The sequence below is a fragment of the Sminthopsis crassicaudata genome, chromosome 3 (genome assembly GCF_048593235.1).
Source record: "Sminthopsis crassicaudata isolate SCR6 chromosome 3, ASM4859323v1, whole genome shotgun sequence".
NCBI lineage: Eukaryota > Metazoa > Chordata > Mammalia > Dasyuromorphia > Dasyuridae > Sminthopsis > Sminthopsis crassicaudata.
In genome coordinates this window covers 176,386,662-176,413,936 of record NC_133619.1, presented here as the reverse complement: position 1 = coordinate 176,413,936, position 27,275 = coordinate 176,386,662, and the positions used below count along the sequence as shown (strand labels likewise).

At 34.2% G+C, this 27,275-nt stretch overlaps 1 protein-coding gene across 4 annotated transcripts in view; it reads left to right on the top strand.

The window, feature by feature from the left end:
- LIMS1 (LIM zinc finger domain containing 1) overlaps nt 1-27,275 on the top strand; it is a 200,385-nt gene that overhangs the window by 121,152 nt on the left and 51,958 nt on the right. The window contains exon 1 of one of the 4 annotated variants that reach the window (XM_074299647.1): nt 1,115-1,370. The exons of the other annotated variants lie outside the window; for them this stretch is intronic. Coding sequence (XP_074155748.1) covers nt 1,264-1,370 — 107 coding nt within the window. The 5' untranslated portion in view covers nt 1,115-1,263. Of the gene's footprint in view, nt 1-1,114; nt 1,371-27,275 lie in introns of those variants that run through there. 4 annotated transcript variants of the gene reach the window in all.

Below are 27,275 nucleotides of genomic sequence, written 5' to 3'. Positions count from 1 at the left end.
GAATCACAGTTTCAGAATAACAATTTTAGAAATTCTGATGTAACTTTACACCAGTTTTTCAGCTCAGTTTCTTCAAGATAGATCTTGGGCATTTCCCCTCTAACTGCTCATGTGCTCTGTCCTTCTCTATCTTGTATTTAGTCTGGATTTTTTTGGGTTGTTTTTAGATTCTGACTGTGACCTCATTTGAGATTTTCTTAGCAAAAATTTTGGAGTGGTTTGCCATTTTCTTCTCCAGCTCATTTTACAGATGAGGAAACTGAGGTAAACAGAGTTAAAGTGATGTGTCCAAAATAAGAAATATGAGTCTTTCTGACTCCAGGCCCAAAAGTCTATCCACTGTCACCTAGCTATATTCTTTATTTATTCTTTATATACTTTTATTAGCTATCCCAAAAACTCACTTGCACTTTTTAAGTCTTACTTAGCTTAAAACACAGTTTTTAAAATCCTGCATATAGGTGTCCCATAGACATACATGTCCATGTTGTCTTTCTTGAGAGCAGGGACTGATTAATCTATCTAGCACAGCGATTGGCACATATTAGGCTCTTAATAATTGTTGATTGTTTAATGACAGAAAATGTAGAGAGGGATTTAAGTAGATGGTCAGAAAATGAATATGTAATTAGATAAAGAAATCACCTTGCTGAACAATTAGACAACTTCAGAGATGCTTGGTTGGAAAATATTTTGGTAGGGGAAAGGTAAAAATTTTCTCAGGTCATCCTTTTCTTTCATATAAATTAGAAACTTGCTTTTGAATTGCTTCCTGTTGCCATACTTTCCTACTTAAGCAAAGAATCCCCAAGACCAGGGATGACGAGGCACATCTTTAAAGGGACTGTTGCTTGTGAAGTGCTGAGATGGCTTTCCTGGCATAAAAAGGCAGATTCTCAGTGGTTAATTGGTCATTTCATGACTCCAGATTTTCAGTCACTGATGGAAACCTTGGCATTAAAAAGTTGATGGGATTATTCTCTGACACAAAGTTTTGCTTTTCAGCAAATGACAAGATCTCATAGGTACAAGGCTCAGATGATAAGGGAAGTACAGTTTTTTCTCTCTCTCAAGGGTGTGTACCTATATGAGAAACAGGAAGTTGTACTCTAACTAACTGCCTGTGTTGAGGTTTTAACTCAGGCTAGTGCAGGTGTGCGGTAGACAGGGTGCTCAGCTGCTCATTTTATCTCCTCTGCAGACACCTTGGCAGCTACTTACTTCGACAAAAAATTCTTTAAAAATTGATGTGTAGAAAGAAGTATGACCACATTACAGCTGAAAGAACTTTCCCATTCAGGGCTTTACAGGAGGAGGCGAGATCGGCCAGATAGTGTGGGACTAAATGGGTTACCCAAGGAGAAGTTAAGGTGAGTGCTTACTAATGGTTAGCTCCAGTAAAGGCATCTTATATTTCGGAACTTTTAGATAGAGTAATATAAAGGAACATAAATGGAGAGAAAATTCAGGTAGGAATTTAAAACCTACAATGAAGAGTTTAATAAGATCCTAAGGCAGATATAAAGTGGAAGCACTGGGGCTTACACTATTATTAGATTGGTGCTTTGTAAAAACCCAGCATCTTTTTTTGCTCCAAATTTTAAAAAAAATTCCTTGTCTCCTGGCTTCCATGGTACCTTTGGGTTTTTTCTGACATCTTGTAAAACTCTTTTGGAAACATGTCTTATGATTTTTTATTTATAATTTATAATTTGTAGGACACTTTGGCTAAAACCTTAGAATAAATGGCTTTTCTGGGATCTTGGACGTTCTGTATCTCTCTGTGTGTGTGTGTGTGTGTGTGTGTGTACATTTGTAAAATGGCCTGGTATAACTTATTAGATCAAGGATTTTTATTTATTTCTTTTTGAGACAGAAAGTTGGGGTAGGAATGTCTCCTACCTCCCCTCTCTCTCTAAGGGGGTTATTTGTTATTTAAATGGATTTAGACTGAAAAATGCTTGTAGAACTGCTTAATGTGAGTAGGAAGGAAGGGGAACTAAAAAGTTATGAACTATTTCACCACAAAGGTTAAGTTTCCTGGCTGTTTAATTTATCTTAAAATAATACAATTTACTTTTTGAGTTTAAGTGGTGAGAATTCTACACTTCAGTTCCCAAAAACCTTTAAAGGCATTGCAAATATATAAATTACTGAGGAAAGAATTTAGGTTCTTTTTGCTTCAGATCTGAAATGTATTTCTGTTTTAGTGCTAACTAAAGACAGAAGGAATGGGAAGAGAGTTCTGCATTTCTTAATTACATTTACTGTAATACTTTATCTTATTTTTAGATTCTTAATTTAAGCATTAGAGCTTCCTGATTAAACTGCTACAGTCTCAGTTAAGCATTATCTTTCTTCTATAAAATGCTCATTTTCAGATGCAATTCAGCAATCCCAATTTAAATTTTATATAGAGATTTATCCTAAGCACATTTTAATCTCAAGATTAAATTTGTATTTGCATTATTTATATGGGAATTATAATTCAGAAACAGGTTCATTTAAATTTTCTTTTACAGTTATTTTTCCTTTTACTCAGAGCTATTTGGAAGTAAATTTGGAATCAGTAATGATCATTTTGTTCTTTATGGATTGGGCTTTATCTTTCATACCTTCATATATTGTACCTTGAATTTAAGTAAAACTCTGATTTTCTGCAAAAGATGTTTTTTTCAGACTCATTTCATTGACAGACAGTGGTAATATTATAGGGAAGAATTGTTGGCAAGGTGAAGATAATCATTTAGCCCTTGAGTTATTTAATTTTGGACTATTCCCTTTATTTTAAATATTAATATTAAATATTAAAATATTAAATTATATGCAAATTATATCAGTTTATGCGGAAAACATATTATAAAAGAAATATTAACTTATTTTATCATAGTGTAATAAAGGGAAGAAGATACAGAGCTCCAACTTAAGAGCATAGCATTTTAATAAAAGCTTGTGTGAGGTGAGCTTCCATTTATGTATTTATTTGTATTTAGTTTTCTCCCAACTTCATAGACATATTGAAAATTTGGAGAAAGTCTAATATAACACTGATCTAAGCTATGTTGTTCTGGATAAATTTTATTTCAGATTTTGGATAATAGGATAAAAGAGTTTTTCCATTAATATTTTCAATCTATTCAGTATTGAACATTGTATTAAAGACAGTAGATGCAGTTAATGCTCAACTTACATTCATACAACATACTTGTGGGCTAAATCTAAACCTTTAAGTTATGTTTCATGGGATATTAAGGATGAGTTTTGTTATCCATAAATAAATAATCCAGGTAATGAACTATTTAGACATTTTTTTATTATATCTTTTGAAGAGACCAGCTATTTTTGCCTTTGAGCTTTGATAAAAGATAAATCCAAAAGATAAATGCATGGCTAACTAAATCTTGTTAGTACTTATCAATTAAGGTTGACCTCACTCTACTTTAAGGAATTCATTCTCAAACAGCAGGTATCTGTTCTGTTTTCTACTCTATTTCCCATGTTCATTTACTTTTTATTTTAGTAGTAGCAAGGGCCAGAGAACAGAGATTATCTTCTCTCCCTCCCCCCCCCAGGCTGGGGTTAAGTGACTTGCCCAGGGTCACACAGCTAGGAAGTGTTAAGTGTCTGAGACCAGAATTGAACTCGGGTCCTCCTGAGTTCAAGGCTGGTGCTCTATCCACTGCACCACCTAGCTGCCCCCGAACAGAGATTATCTTGTCAGTTTTCATTTTATTTTTAATTTGGGTAATTTGATCATTTAATCCCCACCCCCAGATTTATGCTATTTCTAAATAGGTTAAAATTTTAAAGTTGGTACACATAATCAAACCCTGATACCCACTGTTAGTTACTAACAAATACATTATCATATCTCCTATAGCTTTATGTGTTGCTCAAATTATATTACTGTTTAATCCTTTTCTCACTCATAGATTTGTTTCCTTGGCATCATGTGAGTAGGGTGAAAGTCAATATTACTGTTGCCAAAAAATGTTACATACCTGATGCCAAAAATGAAATATTAAATGGAAATCAGCTTAACCCTAAACATAAAATACAAAAATTAGCTAGCTACAGAAGGCTTTGCCAAAAAAAAAAAAAAAAAAAAAAAAACAACCCAACAACAACAACAACAAAAAACCCTATGTGGTATTAGATTGTATGACTATAGGGACTCTTGGTTTGCAGAAGAATATAGTGCTTCTGATAAAGCCTTCCAAGGGATTTGTTTTTAAATTTGGAGGATGCCTTGAAATTATGGTAATATTTAGTAATATTTTTTTTTGTCCGGTCCAAATTTTCTCCTTCCCTACCCAGTTAGAAGAAAAGCAATGTAATATCCATCATATATGGGAATTCATGAAAAGCATTCTGTGTTAGCCATGTTACAGTTTTTTAAAAGGCAAAAAAAAAAAAAAAAAAAAAAAAAAAAAAAGGAACATAAAAGCAACTTTGTTTAGCATTCTCCATTATGAAGCTATTCAAATTGTAGATCATTGTATTTTATTGACCAGAGTTGCTAAATCTTTCTCAGTTCTTTATTGTTATAATATTGCTGTTACTATATATATAATGATCTCCACTTTCTTTCTCTTTATCTCAGTTCATATAAATCTTCCAAGGTTTTTTTGAAACTATCCACTTTCGTTATTTCTTATAGTACAATAATATAATTCATGGCATAGTTAAGAACTCCGATTTCAGTTTTCTTACCCCACTGGACAGTCATAGACTGAATTTCCTTTGGTTAAAATGTGTCCCCAAACAATAACCTAACTAAACAAAAAAATGGCAAAATAGAATTTCAGCTTAGTTATAGTTTTGTATAAAGATTTTCCATCTACTAATAGAAAATTTTTGGGCAAGATGACCTTTCTCATTGTGTTTCTGATCTTGCCAGTAGTGAAATCTGATATCATGTTTTAACCCCAGAAAAAAGTGGAAATATTTTTGCTTATGTGAGCTGGTTGGAAAATAGTTGACATCCATATTTTGTTTGAGGCATATTTGGGTAAAATGTAAGGTCTGTATTTGGATTGATGGTTATTTCTATTTTCAGTTGTAGGTTATTTATCTGAATATATATTAGAAATTTTAGACTGAAGCAATCCTTTTGAACATGTATCCTACTGGACCTCAAAATAGTTGTGATTCTACATGCTATGCAAAATATTAACTTTTTTCTAATATGAATATGCGTATATACTTCCATTACACAAAATATTAACTTTTAAAAATAATAGTGCCAGAAATAACCTCTATGATACATATACATGTGTAGACACTTGTGTCTATTCATCATGCTGCACGTTATGAAATCCTGTTTAGAGAGGAAGAGGAAAAATGATTGGTAAAACTGATCTTCTCACCTTCCATTTTTGTTCTCTTAATCTACTTTGTTACCATTTAAATACTAATACTACTACTAAGGGACGACTATTGTCCCTTTTGTTACTCTTCATAAAGTGATTTCATTGGTTAATGAAACTCTTCTGTCAATGAAGAAGGTCTGTTGTCCCTTCTCTGTACTTTGTAATCTTTGAGAATTATCTAGTTTTGTATAATTTTACATGTGGTTTCTTAATGGAGGCTGGGGCTGGGGATAAGGGAAAGAATCTGGAACTCAAGTTTTTAAAAAAAAATGTAAAAAAATATTAAATAAATAAATTTAAGAGTTACCTAGAGTTCTAAAATGAATGGATTGTGCTAGATAATCCCTCAGGTCTCTTTGAAGCTCTAAATCCATGATTCTAGGATTTAAAGTGGAAAAGACATACCTCAGGGACTCAACTAGCTGTGTGATCCAGAAAAAGTCACTTAACTTGATTTCTGCTTCTTCTCTAAAATGAGAATGATAATAATAATGATGATTATAGTACCTATCACACAAAGTTTTTGTAAGGTTCAAGTGAGTTTTTATTCGAATAAAATACTTTGTAAACCTTAAATTACTATATAAATGCTAGGTATTGGGATTTTTTCCCCTAGTTCTACCAGCTGCATAGATCATAGACATTTCATTTGCCCTTTCTAGGTCTCAGTCTCTCCAATGAAATTGAACCAAATGATCTCCCACTAGAACTCTAATTCATACCTCTGACTAGACCACATGACACATTTCCTGAAGGGAGGATGTTATATATTAGTCTGTCTGCCATCTGAAATGTTTCTGTGTAGTAGAGAGCATTGTTGAAATGGAAAATTAAGGTAGCTGCCGTCAAAACTGAATTACAAGAAGCAAAGTAGAAGGAAATAAAGCTCTTTGAAATATGTATTGAGTTCTTTTCCTATCAGTTCTTTGTATCTGAAAGATAAACATGAATTCTTAACCGACCTACTCCGTCTGTTGTTGCACAACATGCATATCACACATTTTCCAAGTGTGGATTCCCATGGCAAAATTAAATTCCAACAGTATAACTTATCATTGACTTCCACATTCTTTATATTTTATATCATCAGATTGGAAAAGAATTACAGCTAATTTTCTTATCTCTGGAAATATCCAGATGTCATTCATTCACTATAGCAAGAAAAGTAATTTAACTAAAACTGTGCTTTGGATATATGATTTTGTTTTCTACTATTGTTAAAAGTAAAATAATACTAATATATTTGGCAGAACCAGGAGAATGCATGCATATTCCCAGATGACCATTTTTTCTCTGTCTGTCTCTCTTCTTTCCCTCCTCTCCCTTCTTCCTATCATTTCCCTCTCTCTCTCTCAGCCTTTCCATATACTCATATGTAAAGTTGATAAGAGATTCTTTGCCTCAGTTGCTACCTAGCCCTAATCACTGAATAGGTATAGCCTCAGTCAAATAGACTTGTTGAAGACCTTACCTTAAAAAAGCCAGTGTCTCCCATTGCATCCAGAGCCATCTCCAGTTATTGATCTATATCCGGCCACTGGACCCAGATAACTCTACAGGGAAAAGGGAGACAGGTAACCTTACACAGCCCTCCTTCACTCAAATTCAATTGGCTTGCATGTCATGGCATCCCCTCTCTGATGTTTTGGTCCTCATTGAAAAAAAAGGACAAACAACAATAACAACAAGTGGATGCCTAGTAAATGTTACTATACCTACAAAGAACTTATAAAGGAAAATGCTATCTACCTCCAGAGAAATAACTGATTAATAGAAATTGTGTGTGTATATGTGAGTGTGTGTGTGTGTGTGTGTGTGTGTGTGTGTGTGTGTGTGTGTGTGTGTGACAGAGAGAGAGAAAAAGAGAGAAATGATGAAATAATGGCCTTCTCCACTTGAGGGTAGAAAGGAAGAAGATAGTTCAAAACTTAAATTGTAACCAAAAATAATAAATGCTTTTACACATACTCATATACAAAGCTATCATCAGCATGTGCCTAATAAATGTGTACATATATACAAATACATACATACCCTTGTGCCCTCTCTTTCCTTCTTCCCTGGTTTCCTTAAACTTCCACTGCCACCTCTTCTGCAAGAAGACTTTCCCAGTCTCCCAGCTACTAGTGAGTGACCTTTCTTCTAAAATTTCCTTGTATTTATTTTGTATGACTCTTGAATTTTATAATGTTTATAATACAAGCTCCTAGAAAGCAGGATTGTTTGAAAGGCGTTATGATATAATGCCAACTCCTGGAGAACAAGACTATCTGAAAGTCAGCATGGTATCTCAGAAAGAAAGGGTGGCTTTAAAGCCCCCAAAACCTCAGCTCAAGCCCTCCCCCTGACACATACTGATTGCGTAATTCAAGTCACTTGCCATCTCAGTGCTTTTGGCCAGTGATTCTCAAACTTGTTAGTCTCAAAATCACTTTATACTCTTAAAAACTATTAAGGACTTTTCCCTAAAAAACTTTTGTTTACGTGACTTATATATTAAACAATGTGGAAAGTATATGCTGCTGATCTACTAGTATTTGCCTGATAAAAAAGTTAAAATATCTTAGTATTATGAAAGAAAATTGTGACCTTAAGGAGCTCCCTAAAAAGGTCCCAAGGACCCAAGAAGTCCCTGGACTATACTTTCTCTCCATTTTTTTTCTTTGAGGCAGTTGAGATTAAGTGACTTGCTTAAGGTCACACATATGTGACTGAGATCAGATTTGAGCTCAGGTAATCTATCCACTATGCCACCTAGCTGCCCTCACTTTCTCTAATAGTGTAAATTGCAAAGAAGATACCTATCAATAGAGGTAGTTTCCTTACCTAGAAATTTCCTTTACTATTGAAATCACAGGTCCAGTTCCAATATTTTTGGCATATAGTAGGCACTTAATAAGTGCCTTTATTATTAAATAATAGGTAAATTTCAGAACAAGACTTGTAAGATGTTGAATGTTCTGAATACAGCTGATCACTTCTTAAATATTGACATCCTATGAAGATAGCAGTCATAAAAGTTAATATTTAAAAACTCTTGTTTGCCCCTAGATAAAAAATGAAAAAACATACCTTTCTGGATTCATCATCACAGCAGTTTACCAATGGGCAAAGTTTTAAATAAGAATAGAAAATATTGAATTGCTTGATGTGTCCCTAGAATAGCATACTGTCTAAATTCAGAAAACAGAATGTAAAGGAAACAAGGCAATGAGAATTTGATTAATCACAAAACAAAAAGAAATGTCATGGGTAAAACTCAGGAGATGAAAAGGGATAGATAGGATAAAATTGAGAACAGCTAAGTGTGACTGGAACACTAAGTAATATATGAAAGGGAGTAGTGTTAAATAATTCTAGAAGGGAAAATAGATTGAAACCTAATTGTTAAGGACTTCTTTAGTTCCAACTTGAAGAATTGAATGTATGCTCTTTGGGGAGGTGGGAGTTGTCAAAAAGCTATAAACTAAGAATTTGGAATGTCTTAAAAATTACAATATGTGAATATAATGAAATAATATTGTTCTGTAAGAAATTGCAAAAGAGAAACATGTGCAAAGATTTATATGAACTGTGAAATGAGAGGAACCTAGAGAACCAACTTTTCACTCCATTAACTGATATTGCCCCTCTCTTGACAGAGAAATGATGAATTTAATATTCAGAAAGTGACATTTTTTTTAACATGACCAAGGTAGAAATTTGTTTTTTCTTGATAATAAATATTTGGTTTTCTTTTTTTTTTTTTGGGGGGGGGGGAGGTGAGAGAAAAAGGAAATTGCTTATTAATTGGTGAGGGGGTATTAGGACAAGACTTTATAATTTTAACCTACAAGTGATGCTAAACCCCTGAAAGCTTGTGAAAAGGCCAGTGGTGTGAACAAATTTGTGGCAGATTTTCTTTGGCAGTGATGGAAAGCTCAATTGGTAAATGAAATGCCAGGAGATAGGGAGATTAGTTAAATTATAATGGTTCCAGGCATGAAGTGATGATGGCATCAATAAAAGTATTAAGGAGGGAATGAGGTTAAACAGTTTTGTGGAAATAAAATTGATATGATTTGGCAGTTGATACGAAATTATTATTCTATGAATAAATCTCATATATAAAGTCTTTTCCAAGATTTGAGTAATCTTAATTCACTACTCTGATCATATTATACCTAATTTTAAAGTAAAATTTTAATCACTTGACCTGAAGATTCAAGATTCTTTCAAAAGGATAGAATACTAAGTGGTTCATAAGGATTCCTCCTGGTAGCATATTGACTTAGAAGAGCACATATTAACATTCTCTCTTATATTTTACTTTTGTTTATTTTGTTGAATATTTCCCAGTTATGCAGGAATGTTGCATATGCCTCTGGGCTATTTGACTCCTGTGCTCTGGATTATGCCTCTAACCCACTTTTCCTATAGCAATTTAGCTTAATGTAATAGAGTTCTTGAATCCCTTGTTCTCTTCTTTTGTTGCTGCTTTTCTCTTTTCTCTTTCTCTAAACCAAGGATTAGTCCCACTATCCACCTCCTTCCTCCACTCCAACTCTAGGGCAGCTCATTTTCTTGTAAGGTCAAATCAACTCTTTTCAGAACCCATTTCCTCTTAGACCTCCCTCCTGATTTGTTAGGGTGAAAGGTGGACATCAAGAGAGCTTTTCCTATTCATTTAAAGAAGGGGCTCAGGATAGAAACAGGACAGCTAAGTGGTCTAATGGGTACAGTACCAGGCCTGAAGTCAGGAAGACTCATCTTCCTGGGATTAAATTTGACCTCAGACACTATTTGTGTGATCCTGGTCAAGTCACTTAGTCCTGTCAGTCTCAAAAGCCTCATCTATAAAATGAATCAGAGAAAACAATGGCAAAACCCACTCCAATATCTTTTCCCCAAAAAAATCCAAATGGGGGTCACAAAGAGTGGACACAATAGAGCAACAACAATTGCTTCCTTATCTCATTCCCTACAAAAACATGTTCTAAATCTTTCAAAGGCCCATCTATGCCTTCTTCCATTCTTACCTGACAAAATATTGACTTTTATTTTTAATGAAAAAAAGGTCTTTTGATATTCATTCTCTTTTCTCTCATTCTCTTCATTTAATAATCATCTTGACATCATCTCCTGCTCTCTTTTCCTTCTAGGCTGACAAAGAACCCTTCTCAACATCAATGTTCCCTAGGTTCCCTCTCCTGCCTTTAGTAGATGACATCTGTAATCATACCCACTCTCTCAATAATCTTGTCTGTATCAATGGATTCTTTCCCTACTATCTTTCCCCCCATCTTTAAAGACAAAACAAAACAAAACCCTTTATTACACCCTCAAGTTAATATTTCATGTTTCTATTCACTTCTTTTTTTAAAAAAATCTTTTCTCCCAATTATATGTAAAGACAATTTTTACTTATTATTTTTTTTTGGGGGGGGGGTGAGCCAATTGAAGTTCTAGGAAACTAGAAAATGTTTGTAAAGTGTCTAAGGTTGGATTTGAACTCAGGTTCTCCTTAATCCAGGGCTGGTGCTCTATCCATTGCGGCACTTAATAGCCTCATAAAGACAATTTTTAAACATTCTTTCACCTTTCTCAGCTGAAGACCCTGAAAAAGCTGTCACTTAAAGATACCTTCCTTTTCTGTCCTCTGGTCAATTCTCTTTGCTTACCATGTTATGACTCTACTGAGATTACTTTCTCCAAATTTACCAAAGGTCTCTTTAATGCCTAATCCTATTATCTTTTCTCAGTCCTCAACTCTTCTTGAATCCCTCTGCTCCCAGATACTTTCTCCTCTCTGGATTTACATAAAAACACATTCTCCTTTTTAGATTCTTACCTACTTCACTGCTTTCTATCAGTCTCCTCAAAATCCATATCAAACGCTTTAAATATGGGTGTCCACCAAAGATTCAGTCTTGGACATTGTTGTAATTTCATCTACTCTCATATCCATTATCTCTATTTAGATGACTCCCAGATCTATATATTCCCTAATCCCACAAACCCAGTTGCTTATTGGATGTCCTAGAGGGCAATTTAAGTTAAGCAAGTCCAAAAATTTAATTCATTATCTTTCTTTCTAAACTCCTTCTTTTAAACTTTTCTATTTCTTTAGAAGTTATCACAATTCTTTCAGTGTCTCAGGTTTGGAATTTTTTATCACTTACCTGCACTCTGCTTTTGTCCTTACCCCACAAATCCAGCCGGATATTAAAGCTTGCTCCTTATCTCTTCCTCAAAGAGTCTTTTTCTTCTTTTTAAATGTAACTCAGGAACTATCTTCCAAGAAAACATTTATGATCTCTCTCTGACCGCTAGTGCCCTCCTTCCTTAGTATTTAATTATTTTACATATATATGTATATTAATTTTATATTTTGCTATGTATATATGTATTTATTTACTATCTACTCCATTTGAAAATAAATTAATTGCTGGTGGGGATTGTTTTGTTCGTTTTATGCATGCTCTCAGTGCTTAGTAAAGTACTTGATACTTAATTATTTGTAGGGGGGGCAGTGCTGAGGCAGTTGTGGTTAATGACTTGCTCAGGGTCACACAGTGTTAAATATCAGGGCAGATTTGAACTCGGGTCCTCCTGAATTCAGGGCTGATGCTCTATCCACTGCTCCACCTTACTTCCCCAATACTTGTTGATTTAATAATAATCCCATTTTTGATGCTTTCTGTATGACCATTGGCAATTCATTTCATCTTTTTAAAAAATATATTTTTATTGTGAACTTATTGAACATTTCACTGTACAGATAACAGAATTGTCTATAAAACTTGTATCTCATTCTGAACATCTAGTCCATTCCCTCTGTGGAAGAGTTGGGAAACATGCTTCGTAATAAGACTATGGAATCATGATTGGTCATTGCATTGAACAAAGTCCTTAGGTCTTTCAAAGGATTGGTCATTGCCTTGCACAAAGTCCTTAGGTCTTTCAAAGGATTGGTCATTGCATTGAACAAAGTCCTTAGGTCTTTCAAAGGATTGGTCATTGCCTTGCACAAAGTCCTTAGATCTTTCAGTGTTGTTTTCCTTTACATGATTATAGTCATCAAATAAATTGTTCTGATTCTCCTTGCTTCACTCTGCATCAGTTCATTCAAGTCTTAGGTTTCTCTGAATCCTTTTTCAGCTTTTCTTCTAGCACAGTAGTATTCTACTGTATGTGTATGATCATAATTTATCAGTAATTCCTCCTCTCTGAATGTTGAAGGAATAAAGAGGAATCAACAAATAGTAGTAGTTTTATTTTGTGATTTGTTCAACCGTTCTCTAACCATTCAACAAGTATTTATTGAATGCTTCCATATCTGCTAAATACTTACTACTAAAAAAAAAGTCCCTGTTCTCAAGAAACTGACAATAATGGGGAAAAGAACATGCAAAGAACTAAGTACAAACAAGATATATACAGGTTAGGCTGGAGATAATCAGCAGGCAAACACTAGAATTAAAGAAGATGAGATGGGATTTTAGCTAAATTTCAGGAAAGCCTAAAGGCAAAGAAGAATTGAAAGGGTAGATTCCCCTGTAACTTTGTTAACCTCTCTGGGCCTCAGTTTTCTCACTTACAAAATGAGAAGATTAGATTTGATGGCCTCTCAAGATCTGTTCCAGAATCTTAGGAACTTGATGCCCTCAGTCACTCTCTTTGGAAATTCCTCAGTTGGTTCACAGATCTGTTCCAGTGCCCCTCCTCTCTCCCACCCTCCAGATGAAAATTAGAATTTTGTCTGGACCCTCTCCCTCACACTTAGCACATTTATCTTTTGTACCATAGTTATTTATGTGTATATGTTCTTCTTCCTCCTCTCTTTTCTTAAATTGTTGAGCTTTTAAAGTACAAATTCTGTTTCCTATCTCTTTGTACAGTAACAATGAATTTAAATATTGTTTTAACCAGACTCATTTCTCAATGATTTCACTGATATTGGAAACTCTCTTTAGTAACAATGATCAGCAATTTCTCTGAAATTTATAAGCATAAATGAGTTGCTTGGGACCCTGAGAAGGCTGGTGATTTGTTCAGATTTATATAGCCAGGATATGTCATACTTGTGTGGCCATCTCCTTACTTTTGTTCTTGGGGTAGCTAGGTCAGGAAAAGTTGGTTCAGGTACCAACTCAGATACTTTCTAGGATGTAAAGAAATCACTTAATCTCCACCTGCCTCAGTTTCCTCACCTGTAAAATGGGAATAATAACAGCACCTACTTTCCAGGGTTGTTATAAAGATCAAATTATTTTGTAAATCTTCCTGTAATTGAGGAGCCAGATTGTTCATCACAGAATAGAGTGCTGATGCAGGACTCATTAAGATCTGAATTCACTTCTGGTTTCAGGCATTTAATATCTTTAATCTTGTTTAATTTAATAAAATTACCTTAGGTAAATTATGTCACTTTGACTCAGTTTGCTGAATTATCAAATTTTATTATTGTTTAGTCATTTTTCAATCATGTCTGACTCTCAGGGGTTTGCTTAACAAAGATACTGAAGTGATTTGCCATTTCCTTCTCAATCTCATTTTGCATATTAGGAAAATGAGGCAAACATAGTTAAAGTGATTTGCCCAGATTACCCAGTTAGAATCTGAGGTTGGATTTGAATTTGGGTCTTCTTGACTCCAAGCTGGATGCTCTATCTACTGTGCCACCTAGATGCCCCCAAAACCTTAAAAGTTTTATTATACAACCCTAATGCTATTATTATTTAACATAATAATAATATGAGTGAATGAATATTGAACATCAAAAATGTTAATGTGGCAGATCTAGTAATTTTACTCATAAAGACTCAACTATATATTTCTATGTTGGACTAATGATTCCCTTGTCTGACTAAGAGGGAGTAAGAAAAAAGTAGTGTATTCAAGATCTACAAAGCACACTTTGTAGAATTTCTACAAAAGGAAAAATAAGAAATAAACTCAAGAAAGGTCTGTGAGAAGACTGAAATGTTATTGGAACATGTTTAACAAAAAAAAAAATACAGTATAACATAGATAATGTTAATTTGTAGTTTTCTATAGTGATTCCTCTCTGAATTTGAACACTACTTTAGATAACCTGAAATTCATCTGGCTAGTCCTCTTTGAGCTATTCTCTGTTCTAAACCTAGTCCAATTACTGGGACCTAGTGCAGGATGATTTTTGGGAGATGCTGACTTCTCTTTTTTGCTCATTAACCTTTAAAATGATAGTGGGTACATACACTGAGTACAATAGAAAAACAGGAATATTGACTATGCTCTGACTAGTCTTATGTCCATCAGGACTAGGTTTGTATTTCCAATTTTAGATGCTATTTCCAGACTGACTTAAATATATGGAAGCTATTAAACAAAAAAGAAAACAAATTGACTTTAAGTTTGTTTATATAAGTAATTTGTTTGGAATTGATTCATATCTGCTTCGTAAGGCAGAGACAAAGTAACTTCTGAACAGTAAAATATTGACTTTGTCCTGTGAACTATTACATTATCATTTTTCTGATTATATTTGCCTCCTAGATTACTAATTGGTGCCAAGCAAATTTTCTTCTGGGGGGAAGGTGAGTTAGAAAGAGAAGGCTGTTTCAGGAAATGTTATCACACTTCCCCACGTGACTGAAAACACTGTGATCATGACTATAATTTGAGTTTTTGCTGTTTGGACTTTTTTTTAGTATTTGTTCTTTTCCTCCCTATTCAAAGTCTTGCCAACATCCTTCCTCTTAATTAAATTGATTTGGCATTACAAATTTTTCCTCATGGAAATTTTTTTTAAAGTGTTGCCCTTGTTGGATAAGGGAAGAATTTATGAGGCTATACTTGTTTACACAGATTATTTCATTTTGGCCTTACTGCCCCTTCTTTCTGTAGACTTTTAAAAACTTTTCATTAATGTGGAAGTGTGTTGCACTCATGTTAGTCACTTTATCTATTTGGCCCTCAGAACTAAATATAGTAGTACTTTCTGGGAAAAAAAAAAAGTTAGATTGACCATAGTTTCCTTTTGAGCAGAACAATTTTAATTCCTAATAAGGATTATTTTAGTCCTTACGACAAGCGTTACCTTGGATTAATAAAAATGATAACAGCTAATAATAATTTGATTTTCCCGTAATCCTTGGGAAGTTTTCTTGGCAAATATACTGGAATGGTTTGTCATTTCTTTCTTCAGCTCATTTTATAGTTGAGAAAATGAAGGCAGGCAGGATTAAATGATTTGTCCAGGATCACACAGCTAGAATCTGTCTGAGACTGGATTTGAGACTCCAGGCTTGGTATTCTATCCACTGTGCCACTTACATGCCCTGCTAATAATTGCCAGTTTTTTAGCTTTTTAGGAACAAAGCATTTCATTTAATCCTCATAACAATCTTTGGTATATAGTATCTATATCCCCATATTTTATAGATGCAGATAATATATCCCTGTTTTATAGATGAGAAAACTTGGGTTCAAAAAAAGGTGTATCTTTCCCAGTGTCACATAACTAGTAGGTATCTGAAGGTAGATTTGAATTCAGGATTCTAGTTAGGTCCAATTCTCTTATTGCCTGCCACTTTGACTAAAGTTTTAAGCTCCTCTACCCAGATTGTTATCTGAATTTATCGTTATTTATTTTGGGATTCTGTAAACATTTACTTAGTTTATATGTATGAATCCTACCTTTCTAGACACATTATAAGAATCAGGGAGTCTCTTTTCTTCATCATCATCATCATCATCATCATCATCATCATTATTCAGCTTTTGTTAATTATTACCTGATTTAGTTTTCCCATATAATATAGAAAATACTTACATGAGTGATATTTTTGCATTGTTTTTAAAATTTTTGCCAACTACTAATGAAAAGTTTACTCCTTAAATCTTAGCATAGTGTATTTGGAGTTAAAAGTCCTGGGTTTTGAATCCTGACTGTGCTCCTTTGCTATTGGGTGACCTTGAGAGGGTAACTGAAACTCTGGAGACCATGGTTTCATTATCTGTACAATAAAGAGGTTAAACTAAATGAACTCTATAGTTTCTATCACCTGTAAGTTTCTGTTGCTTTTACCTCAGGGTCCTGGGATGAAAAGAAATTCATTAAAAATCTTTAGAAGTTATCTAAGTTTTGGGTCATCTAGATGGCACATTGGATAGAGTACTAGTCTGGAATTCATGAGGACCAGAGTTCAAATCCAGCCTGTCCCTTAACACTAGCTTTGTGACTCTGGGTAAATCACTTAACCCCAATTGCCTTGCCAAAAATAAAATAAAAAAAAAAAAAAAAAAGTCATCTAAGTTTCTCTCCTTGCCTTCTAACAAGATTGAACATTAGCCATTTCAGAGAAATGGGTATCAGTCCTATTTTTAAAATGACTTCAGTTGAGGAAATTTCCTGTACTGTATACATTCTGAATTGTACCATATAATATATATTACAATGTATAGTATATATATATTTTTATATTTTCCAACCTTATAGTTAGGAAGCTTTCTCTTTACATTATTAATGTGATTCAGTGTTAAAAGCAAAATACTGTACAAGGAGTAGTTGGATTTTATAGGTTGTTCCAAAATTTTATTTGTTATCTCTTTTCAGTTAGTCAATTAACAAGCATTTAAAAGCTTACTACATGCAAGACACTGCTAATTACAAGGAATTCAATAGAGAAAACAAAAATAATCCTTGCCTTTAGTGATTTTATATTCTAATAAGAATGACATCATGCATGTAAATGGGTAATACTAATCTGTCTCTTATTTACCTATCCATGAATCCACCCACCCATCCATCTTTTGATCTGTCTATTCTGGTCCATCCATTCTTATGTCTCTCCACCCATCCATGTTTGTCTTTCTACTTATCTGCCTGCCTGCCGGTCATTTCTTAACTGTTTCCATCCTCTTATCTGTCTAGCCACCTAATCCATTCATTCATTTATCCATCTGTTTGTCTTATCTATTTGTCTCTCTGTGTTCACTTAACCATACTTCTGTCTGTACGTCTATCTATCTATTTACTCGACTACCCACATACAGAGAGTAAGTGGAAGCCAGCTTTAAAGAGAAGACACTGACAGATTGAGGGGCAGAGAAAGGCCTCCTTTAGAAGGTAGTATTTGAGTTAAGTCTTAAAGGAAGCCAAAGATTCTAACAGCAGCAGCAAGGTGGCAGAATATTCCAGAGATGAGAGATGGATAAGAGATAAAAATGGTCATGTATTAAAGGACAACTAGTAGACTAGTATAGCCATGGGACTAGAGACTCATAGAAGGAAGTAATGTGTAAGAAGACTGGAAAGGTAGAAAGGAGACAGTTATTAAAAAAGCTTTAAATGCCCAATGGAAAAGTTTCTATTTGATTCTTGTAATAGGGAGCCACTGAATTTTATTGGGTTGGTAACAAAGTCAAACCTGTACTTTTCAGAAAATTATTCTGGCAACTATGTAAGAGAAGGATGGATTAAAATAGAAAGGAAGACTAGCAAGCAACTTCAGTAATCCAGTTTGGGGCTAAATCCAATACATTTTCATCAGTGCCATGTTATTAAAGTTAGTGCTATCCACTGTGCCAAGCTGCCCAAAGCACTTTATTATTAAAGTTAGATTCTAGGTTAGCTCTCAAGAAAATCTGTTTGATTTATAATATAGCTGGACAACAATGCTAATTAGAATAATAGTGCTGTTAGAATAGGGCAGATTAGCATGAGGCCATATGGTTCAGAAGACAGTTGGAGAGTTTCCTTCTCCTTTCCAGAGCTCAGAGCTAACCCCTCGCAAATATTTTTAAATAGAAGTATGTCTCTGACAGTCTACCACTACTTTTTTTCAGTGACCTGTTAAATATACAGAGCCCTCAAATTGACCTAATTTGTTCAATCAACAAATATTTATTAAATATGTACAGAGTTTAGAGCACCAAATAATTTCATTGAAATTTTAGAGGACTCTCAGTTTTCATGGTACTTACAGACTTGTCAGGGGATGGCACAAATACAAGTTACTATAATATTTGGTATTCCATAATAATTGCATTAAATAAAGTGTTACAAAACAAATTGTTCTATAAAGCCTAAGAAAGGAAGGTCACCACTCATCCCAGGACTATCCCTCTAACAATACCTTACTTGCCTTTTTAAAAAAATATATTTCAAAATTACTTGTCTATATTCCCCCTAATCAGAACTTCCATTCTTTTTATTTGGGAAGCTAAGACTGAAGTAATTTATACAAAAGAGTAAACAACTCATAGGTTTAATCTTCCTTGAAATTTACATTCTTTACAATGGAGAAGTAGTCATGAAAAATAGGTAAGAATGCTTAACATGGAGACCAGAAAGTCCTGGAATTTGTATCTCACCTCTAATATTTAACTGAATAACCACAGTCAAGTCGCATAACCTCAGTTTCCTCATTTATGAAATAAAGTAATGATATTTGTAATGCTTATGTCATGAATTAGTTGTGAAGACCAAATAACATACATATGGAAAACATTCTATTTGTTGCTATCGTTATTCAGTCACATCTGACTCTTTGTGACCTAATTTGATGTTTTCTTGGCAAAAATCCTAGAGTGATTTTATCATTTCCTTCTTCCAGCTCATTTTACAGATGTGAAAACTGAGGCAAACAGGGTCAAGTGATTTGTCTAGGATCACATAGTTTGTAAAAGTGGAGGGCCACATTTGAACCCAGGAAGATGAGTGGTCTGGCATTCCATCTACTGTGTCAAGCTGCCCAAATCACTATAGTAGCAACAGGAATGATTAAAATCAAAAAAGCATTATTAAGTACCTATTGTGTGGCAGGAGTTAAGGGTATAGGGACAAAAATGAAGCTTATTACATTCTATTTATTAGTGAAGAAAGCCTATACATGTATAAGTATATCTAAGACATATATAAGGTAACTTTGGATGGGAAGCCAAGAGAAATAGGAATCTGCTCCTGTAGATGGTAGTTAAAAATAGATGTTTTAATTCAAATGAAATTTTGCTTGGTAGGATATTGGGCTTTTAAAACTTTTTTTTTTTTTAATTTAAGGCAGTATATACTCTATAAATATGCACACACACATATATATATATAGTATATTATATATGTATAATATATAAAATGTATTTATTTAATATATATTAAATATATATAAAAACTTAAGGCAGTTTTTAAACAGATAGAGACTGCAAAAACAATCTGTCAGCCCTGGGAATCCCTTTTAGAATCAGCTTCCCTAAAGAATCCTTGCCCATGGCTAATCTAAAAACTTGCAAGTTTGGATTTTTTTTCACAGCAACTTGGGAGTAAGAGGTTAAATGGTAGAGAGTCAACCAGTTGTTAGGAAGTTTCTATAATACTAATATGAACCTCCCTGAGCCCTTTGGAACCCAGAGTAGTCTAGGTATTTAATATTCCTTCTCAAAGATATATATATATATGTAATTAGAAAGTTCCTTTCTGAGACATTTTTTATTTTTGCCTTTACACTCCCCAGCACCTAATAGTGCCTTGCAGAGACCAAGCACTTAATAAGTCTTCATTGAGTTCATTGTGCTTAAATTTAATTGAATTATTAAGAGTAAAATGGTGGATGAAAATTCTACAGGTCAGGCAGTTCCTGGGATAGCTATTGTTTGAAGTATATGGAGAAAATGAAGACTCCTAGACATGTAATTGGAAAAGGGAGTAAGATTTTAATAGGCAAATAATGTCTTAGTATTATAAAATTATTTTAATTTTGTGGTCCTCTTCCAAAGGGCCTGGATATCCCCCCCTCCCACTTACACCCCCCCCCCAACCCATCCTGGGGTTTATGGAACACACTGTGAGAACTATTAGTATGGATATAGACAGAGTCAAGAGGACCTGTTTTCAACAGACACGGGCTAGGTAACCCTAGGCACATCACTTAACCCTGTCTGCCTCAGTTCCCTCACTCCTAAAATATATTTTTTACAAATTTATAAAAGTTTGAGAAGGAAATGGCAGACTCTCAAGACCCTAGATGGGGTCACAAAAAATCAGATTAAGTGACTAAACAATAACATATAATAATATTAGTAGTACATTAGCAAAAAATATTCTTCTACTAAGAAGAAAACTTATTTCCTCAGGAAAAAGAAAAAAATGCTCTTTATTCTTTTCTCTATTTCTTTATTTGAAGAGCTTAATGTAATTAATAATACTTGCACTTGGATTTAAGTGCTATCATGTAGCAAAAAAATTAATTTTAGAGAGAAGAATATTTAATATACTGAAAGGTAATTGCTTTGGGAATATTTTGTTCCACTTCTTCACATAGCTACATTCCTGTGAAATGTAGAACAAATTAAATTTAATCTATTTCAACCTCTAGGGACTATTCATATAGTCATAATTACCTCTGTGGACACTGAAGGAACCCCTTCAGGCCTTAGTCTGCTCATCTATAAAGTGAGAGAATTGAACTCAATGATCTCTAAACTCCTTCCTAGCTCAAAATCTGTGATTCAGTGAACAATGAAATCGCAGGTCCTTGAAATACTAGTGTTTTATGTATAAAGTTTAAATAACACTGTGGGCTGCAACATTCTTTCTGATCAAAGTTTCATATAGAAAATGATGTCCTAGAATTTCACTTCCTCTGCCCCACATTTCACCTCTCTGCCCTTTTCTCCATAACCATACGTACTCTGCCACTCCCTTTCCCACCTAACTCCTGCTAAGGAAGAACAAATAAAATTGTTGTAAGTCACTAGCTGGTTCATGCCTCAAAGACTGGCTCATTCCCTCTTGTTGGTATTTGTTGGGGGAGGGAGGGAATGTGAGGGAGAAGGAGGTGATGTGAACAAGTCATTTTCTGGCCATAAATTTACCTTGCACATTGAATTACTTTGCACAGGATTTCTAGGACCCAAGGGCTCTCATATTTCTAATATAGTACTCCCCTTTCCCTCACGAAAAGAAGCAATTTCCATATTTTCAGGGCTTCTTTATAGTTTCCTAGACATAAAGAAAGCAAGTGGGTGCACTTGAGGTCATATCTCTCTCTATTTTATTCACTATTGGATTTATAGAACACCTTTCCTGTAAAAACAAAACAAAACTGGGGCAGCTAGCTGGTGTAGTGGATAGAGCAGCAGCAGCCCTGAAGTCAGGAGGATCTGAGTTCAAATCTGCCTTCAGACACTTAACATTTCCTAACTGTGACCCTGGGCAAGTCACTTAACCCCAATTGCCTCAGCAAAAAACAAAACAAAACAAAAATACCCCTCAAGACTTTGAAAAATTTCATACTTTTGATAGTGAATGTCTCTTAATCCACCTAACTTCAGAAAGTAACAGAAAGGTGAGAAAATACTCACCTTTGAGTGAGAGGAAAGTAACTGTCTCCTTGGAGACAATAGCTACTAAAAGCATCAGAAAGCTGATTTGCTCAGCAATCTCACCTCATAGCTAGCTGTCTCCCTGGAGATAATTATGTTGACCCCTTGCTAGAGTATGTTGTTTGTGCTTTTAAGTCTTTTTGCTATTTCCTAAATTCTGTGATTACAGGAAACCATATCAACTAAAATAATATGGTGCCTTTTAATAGATGTTTCAGACATGTCTGAAATACATTAAATTAGTTAGAAATCTTCTCTTTCTTTTTTAATCTATCTGCCCTTGACCATATTTTGTTTTTAATGTTATTAGAACTTTGATGTACAGATTCATCCCCCTCAAAAAAATAAAAAGGAGAAAAAATACTTTGATATAATAAAAAATTCCTTTAAAAAATAAAATCATTGACCATAGAACTTAGAAACATATTTAAGTTGGAAGGGTTTGCTAGCCTCACTTTATTTTATTTTATTTTTATTATAGCTTTTTATTTACAAGATATCTGTATGGGTAATTTTTCATTGACCCTTGCAAAACCTTCTGTTCCAAATTTTCCCCTCCTTCCTTCCACTAGATGGCAGATAGTCCCATACATGTTAAATATGTTAAAATCTATGTTAAATCCAATATATGTATACATATTTATACAGTTATCTTGCTGCACAAGAAAAATATAGATCTAGAAAAATCTAGGGAAAAAAAGATCTAGAAAGAAAAAAAACAACCTGAGAAGGAAAACAAAAATGCAAGCAAACGATAACAGAAAGAGTGAAAATATTATGTTGTGGTCCGCACTCAGTTTCTATAGTCCTCTCTTTGTGTGTAGATGGCTCTCTTTATTACTGAACAATTGAAACTTAGCCTCACTTTATGGAAACAAAGTGGGCAATTGGCATCCTTAAAAATTTAAGGATGTTTAATGCTTTAGTTTAGCATAGGGATAACTAGCTCTTACTTGATACTTGGTAGCAAAATAAAAACTCCCACTCACTGCCTTCCTCTACCAGCTGAGCTGAAGGTTAATCTTCGATGTGGTGACTGAGTCATAACTATAATAAGAATGTAGAATTACAGCCAGGAAATCTACTGCTGACACCTATCTCAGCCATAGAAAACACTTCATGGACATATTAGCCAGATTTCAAGGGCAATCTGGCTATTTTTAAAAATTAAAATGTTATACCGATAATGATTATGAGTCTTGTGTCTGAATTGCATAGCTTCCTTAAAATTAACAATTTATTATTTTTTCTTAGTTATATATGTACACACACACATATCTACATGTCTCTATATATTCACTTGCTTGTTACAGCACCTAGGGCTCAGTGGATAAAGCTCTTGACCTGGAATCAAGAAGACTTCATTCCAGCTATGTGTCCCCGGGCAAGTCACTTACCCCTGCTTGCCTCAGTTTCCTCATCTGTAAAATGAGTTAGAGAAGGAAATGGCAAACCACTTCAGTATCTTTACCAAAAATTCCCCCCAAATGGGGTCACAGAGTTTAACAACTGAAACACCTGAACAACAAATAGAGCACTTACTATGTGCTCTGCACTGTGCTGAATACGTGACAATTATTATGTCATTTGATCCTCATAACAATCCTGGAAGGTAAGTGGTACTATTATTAACTTTTAAGTTACAGATGAAGAAATTGAGGCAAGTAGATTAAGAAATGTGTTTAACATCTCAACTAAGATTTGAACTTGGGTCTTTTTTGACTCCAGACCCAGAATTCTGACCAGTGAACCACCTTGTTATTTGTTTAGCAGATCCTATCTTTCTTAAAATGTGTAAAAAAAATATTATTTTGTGATGGAAAGTGCCATCCATATCTAGAGAGAGAGAACAATGGAGACTGAATTTGGATCAAAGCATAGTATTTTTACCTTTTTTGTTGTTTATTGTTTGTTTTTTATTTCTCATGTTTTTTCCCTTTTGATCAGATTTTTTCTCACACAGCATGACAAATATAGAAATATGTTTAGAAGAATTGCATAGGTTTAACCTATATGCAGTATAGGATTATTGCACATATCAGATTGCTTGCTATCTTGGGGAAAGGGGGAGGGAAAAAGAGAAAAAAAATTGGGTTTTTGTTCTATAATTCTTTTTTTTTTTTTTTTAAGTTGTTGTTGTTTTTTTTTTTTTTTTTTTCAAAAACATCTGCATAGTTTTCGATATTCACCCTTGTAAAACCTTGTATTTCAATTTTTTTCCCGCTCACCTACTCCCCTGGATGGCAAGTAATCTAAAGATTAAACCTGTACAGTTTTTTAAATAAACATTTCCACAATTATGTTGCAAAAGAAAAATCAGATCAGAAAGGAAAAAAAAGAGAGAAAGAAAAAATGCAAGTAAACAACAACAAAAAATAAAAATACACATTCAGTCCCCACAGTCTTCTCTCTGGCTGTATCACAAGACATTGGAACTAGTCTGAACTATCTCATTGTTGAAAAGGACCATGCCCATCAAAACTGATCATCACATAATCTTGCTGTTGCTGTGTACAATGTTCTCTTGGTTCTACTCATTTCAATCAGCATCAGTTCATATAAATCTCTCCAGGCCTTTCTGAAATCATTCTGTTGATTGTTTCTTATAGGATAATAGTATTCCATAACATTCATATACTATAATTTATTCAGCCATTCTTCAATTGATAGATATCCCCATGTTTCCAGTGGAATGTTGAAACTATCTATGCATATGTTTTGAAAATAAAAAGCTTTAAATTAAAAAAAGAAAGAAAAATAAAATCCTTTTGCTTCTATAAAAAGGTTCTTCTAATTCCTCTTAATTCAAGAAGCTTCTTTCTCTTTAATTACTTTTTTATCACACACACATACACACACACACCCCTTGTTATACATATTTGTTTTTTTCTCCATTAGATTTTTTTGGGTAGGCAATCAGGGTTAAGTGACTTGCTCAGCATCACACAAATTAGTAAGTGTCTGAGGCTGGATTTGAACTCAGATTCTCCTGACTTCAAGTCCAATGCTCTATATACCTAACTGGTCCTTCTCCAGTAGATTTTGAGCTCCTTGAGGGCAGGGACTATCTTTGGCTTCTTTTTGTAACCCCATTAGTTAGAATAGTGCCTGGCACATTATAGGCACTAAATGTTTATGGAATGATTTGTAGTCAATTGGCCTGGATTCAAATTCCAACCCTGTTTCCTCTCCCACCTGTGAAATATTGATCAAGATGCTTCCTGATTCTAGGCCTTAATCTCAAAATGAGGAGGATGGGCAAGATGATCCCTGAAGTCCTTCCATTCAAGCTTGATCCTTAGATCTTAATTGGTGCACAGAGAAGAAAACAGAGGCACTCCTTTCTTCCCCCCCCCCCCATATACACCATTATTTAAGGCAAAAAAAAAAAAAAAAAAAGACATCAAAATTCGGCCCAAAGAAAAGTCAACTTTAGCATCACACTGCAATAATTAAAGGACCCTTCTTTCCTATTAACAATCAACAAGTTGTGTCTCCCCACGATATATATTATAAGATGGTTTGTTAGGAAATATCTGTTAAAAGAAAATGTGTGAATTTTTTAAAAAATAGGAAGCAGGGGCAGCTAGGTGGTGCAGTCAATAGAGCACCAGCCCTGGAGTCAGGAGAACCTGAGTTTAAACCTGGTCTCAGACACTGTATGACCCTGGGCAAGTCACTTAACCTCAATTGCCTCAGCAAACAAACAAAAATAGGAAGTGATAGTAATAATGTTTACTTAACCTAGATTCTCTGATTAAGTGATTATCATTAACTTTTATGCAATATCTCTGGGAATCAGTTATGTTATACAAATACAGTGTGTTTGCTATTTAAATGAATTGCATTACTTGTCCAGTAGAGAGAATTCATGCTGAAGAGCACCAAGTTCAAAAGCTGCTTACTGCCTTTCTGTATCCCTTGTCAACTTACCAACCCAGAAAGGTGGTTGCTGACTCTGAGAGCTTGCTGCATTGCTTTGGGATAGAGGTATTCCTTAGTGTTGTACAACTGAAAACCTTGCTGATTTCATCAAATGTGAAAAGGCCTCTTTTTGTCCTCTCCATTGGTATTTTCCTTTGCTATTGTCAGAAAACTTTTACAAAAGATTCAATTCACAGAATCCCTGAATTGAAGAGGACTTCATCTAGTCCAACCTATTGCTGAAATTCCTCTTTAGAATACTCCAGAGAAATCGTCATAGTCATCTAGTCTCTGCTGAAAGACTTCCAGTGACTGGGAATCTATTATCATCACAAATAACCTATTCCACTTATGAGGAGCTTATTGATTATTGAAAAGTTTTTCTTTACATTAAGGTAAAATCTGCCTCCCTGTAACTCCCACCCATTGTTCATAATCTCTCTTGCTACATTTTTAGCCCATTGTTAGACTGACTCACTGGGATATAAAGATTATAAAATTCACCCCCTACCCTTAAGGAGCTTGGTTTCTCTTTTGGGGGACATCAGATACAAATGGAACAGAGAACAAAATAAGTCTGGTGTAAGCCCGGGCTGATTAAATTAAAGAGTATTGGCTGTTACTCTCCTAGAATGTTTGAATTAGGCCTTTAAAGAATATGTGTGGCTTAGGATAGGTGGAAAAGGCAAGAGGGATTGAAGGGATAGCAAATGTATCCTTTAGACCAGAGGTATCAAAGTGCAAATTAAATACCAAATTAGAAATTCTGAAAATCAAAAAAAAAAAAAAAAAAAGAAAAAGAAATTCTGAAAATCAAAGAAGAGATTAATAAAATTGAAAGTAGGAAAACTATTGAACTTATAAATAAAGCTAAAGGTTTTATGAAAAACAACAACAAAGACCAGAGGTATCAAACATGAAGCAACACTCTAATAAGGTCAAAATGTAATTGGGAAATATTTTACAAAATAAATAAAAGTACAGTAAAGCATAGATAATATTACACAGATAGGAGGGATCTATTAGGATCTATAAAGATCAATGGTCTCTTTTCTGCTACTTAAACCTATATCAATACTGAATTTTTGGTCATTTTAAGCAAGTCATTCAATCTCCTCTGAGCATTCATTTTCTCATCCATAAAATAGGAAGAATCATCTGACAGTAGTTGTGAGAAGTGTTTTTTGTAGAGAAGTGAGAAATGCTATTCCCATATCAACTATTGTTTTAATTATTGTCATTAGTATATACCCTGTAACTGAGTAATCACATAATAAAGAGCATGCTTTGATTGGTTCTTACTCCTCCAGTTTGTGTGATGCAAGTCAAATCATGTAACTTCCCTGGCCCCTACTTTTCCCTATTTTATGAAGGGATTGGGCCATGTGTTATCTTGAGTTCCTCACACTCTAAAAATTCTGTAACTATAAAAGTAATGACTCACATTTATATATAACAATGTAAGGTTTGCAAAGTGTCTTCTTCTTAACAACCTCATGAGATAAGTAAGTAAGTAAAAGAAATGTTACTATCTCCGTTTTACAGACAAGGCTCACTGAGGCTCTTGAATAAAGTAGACTTTGATGTGATCACACAGTAGTAAGGATCTGACACAGAGCATTCAAATTGAGACAT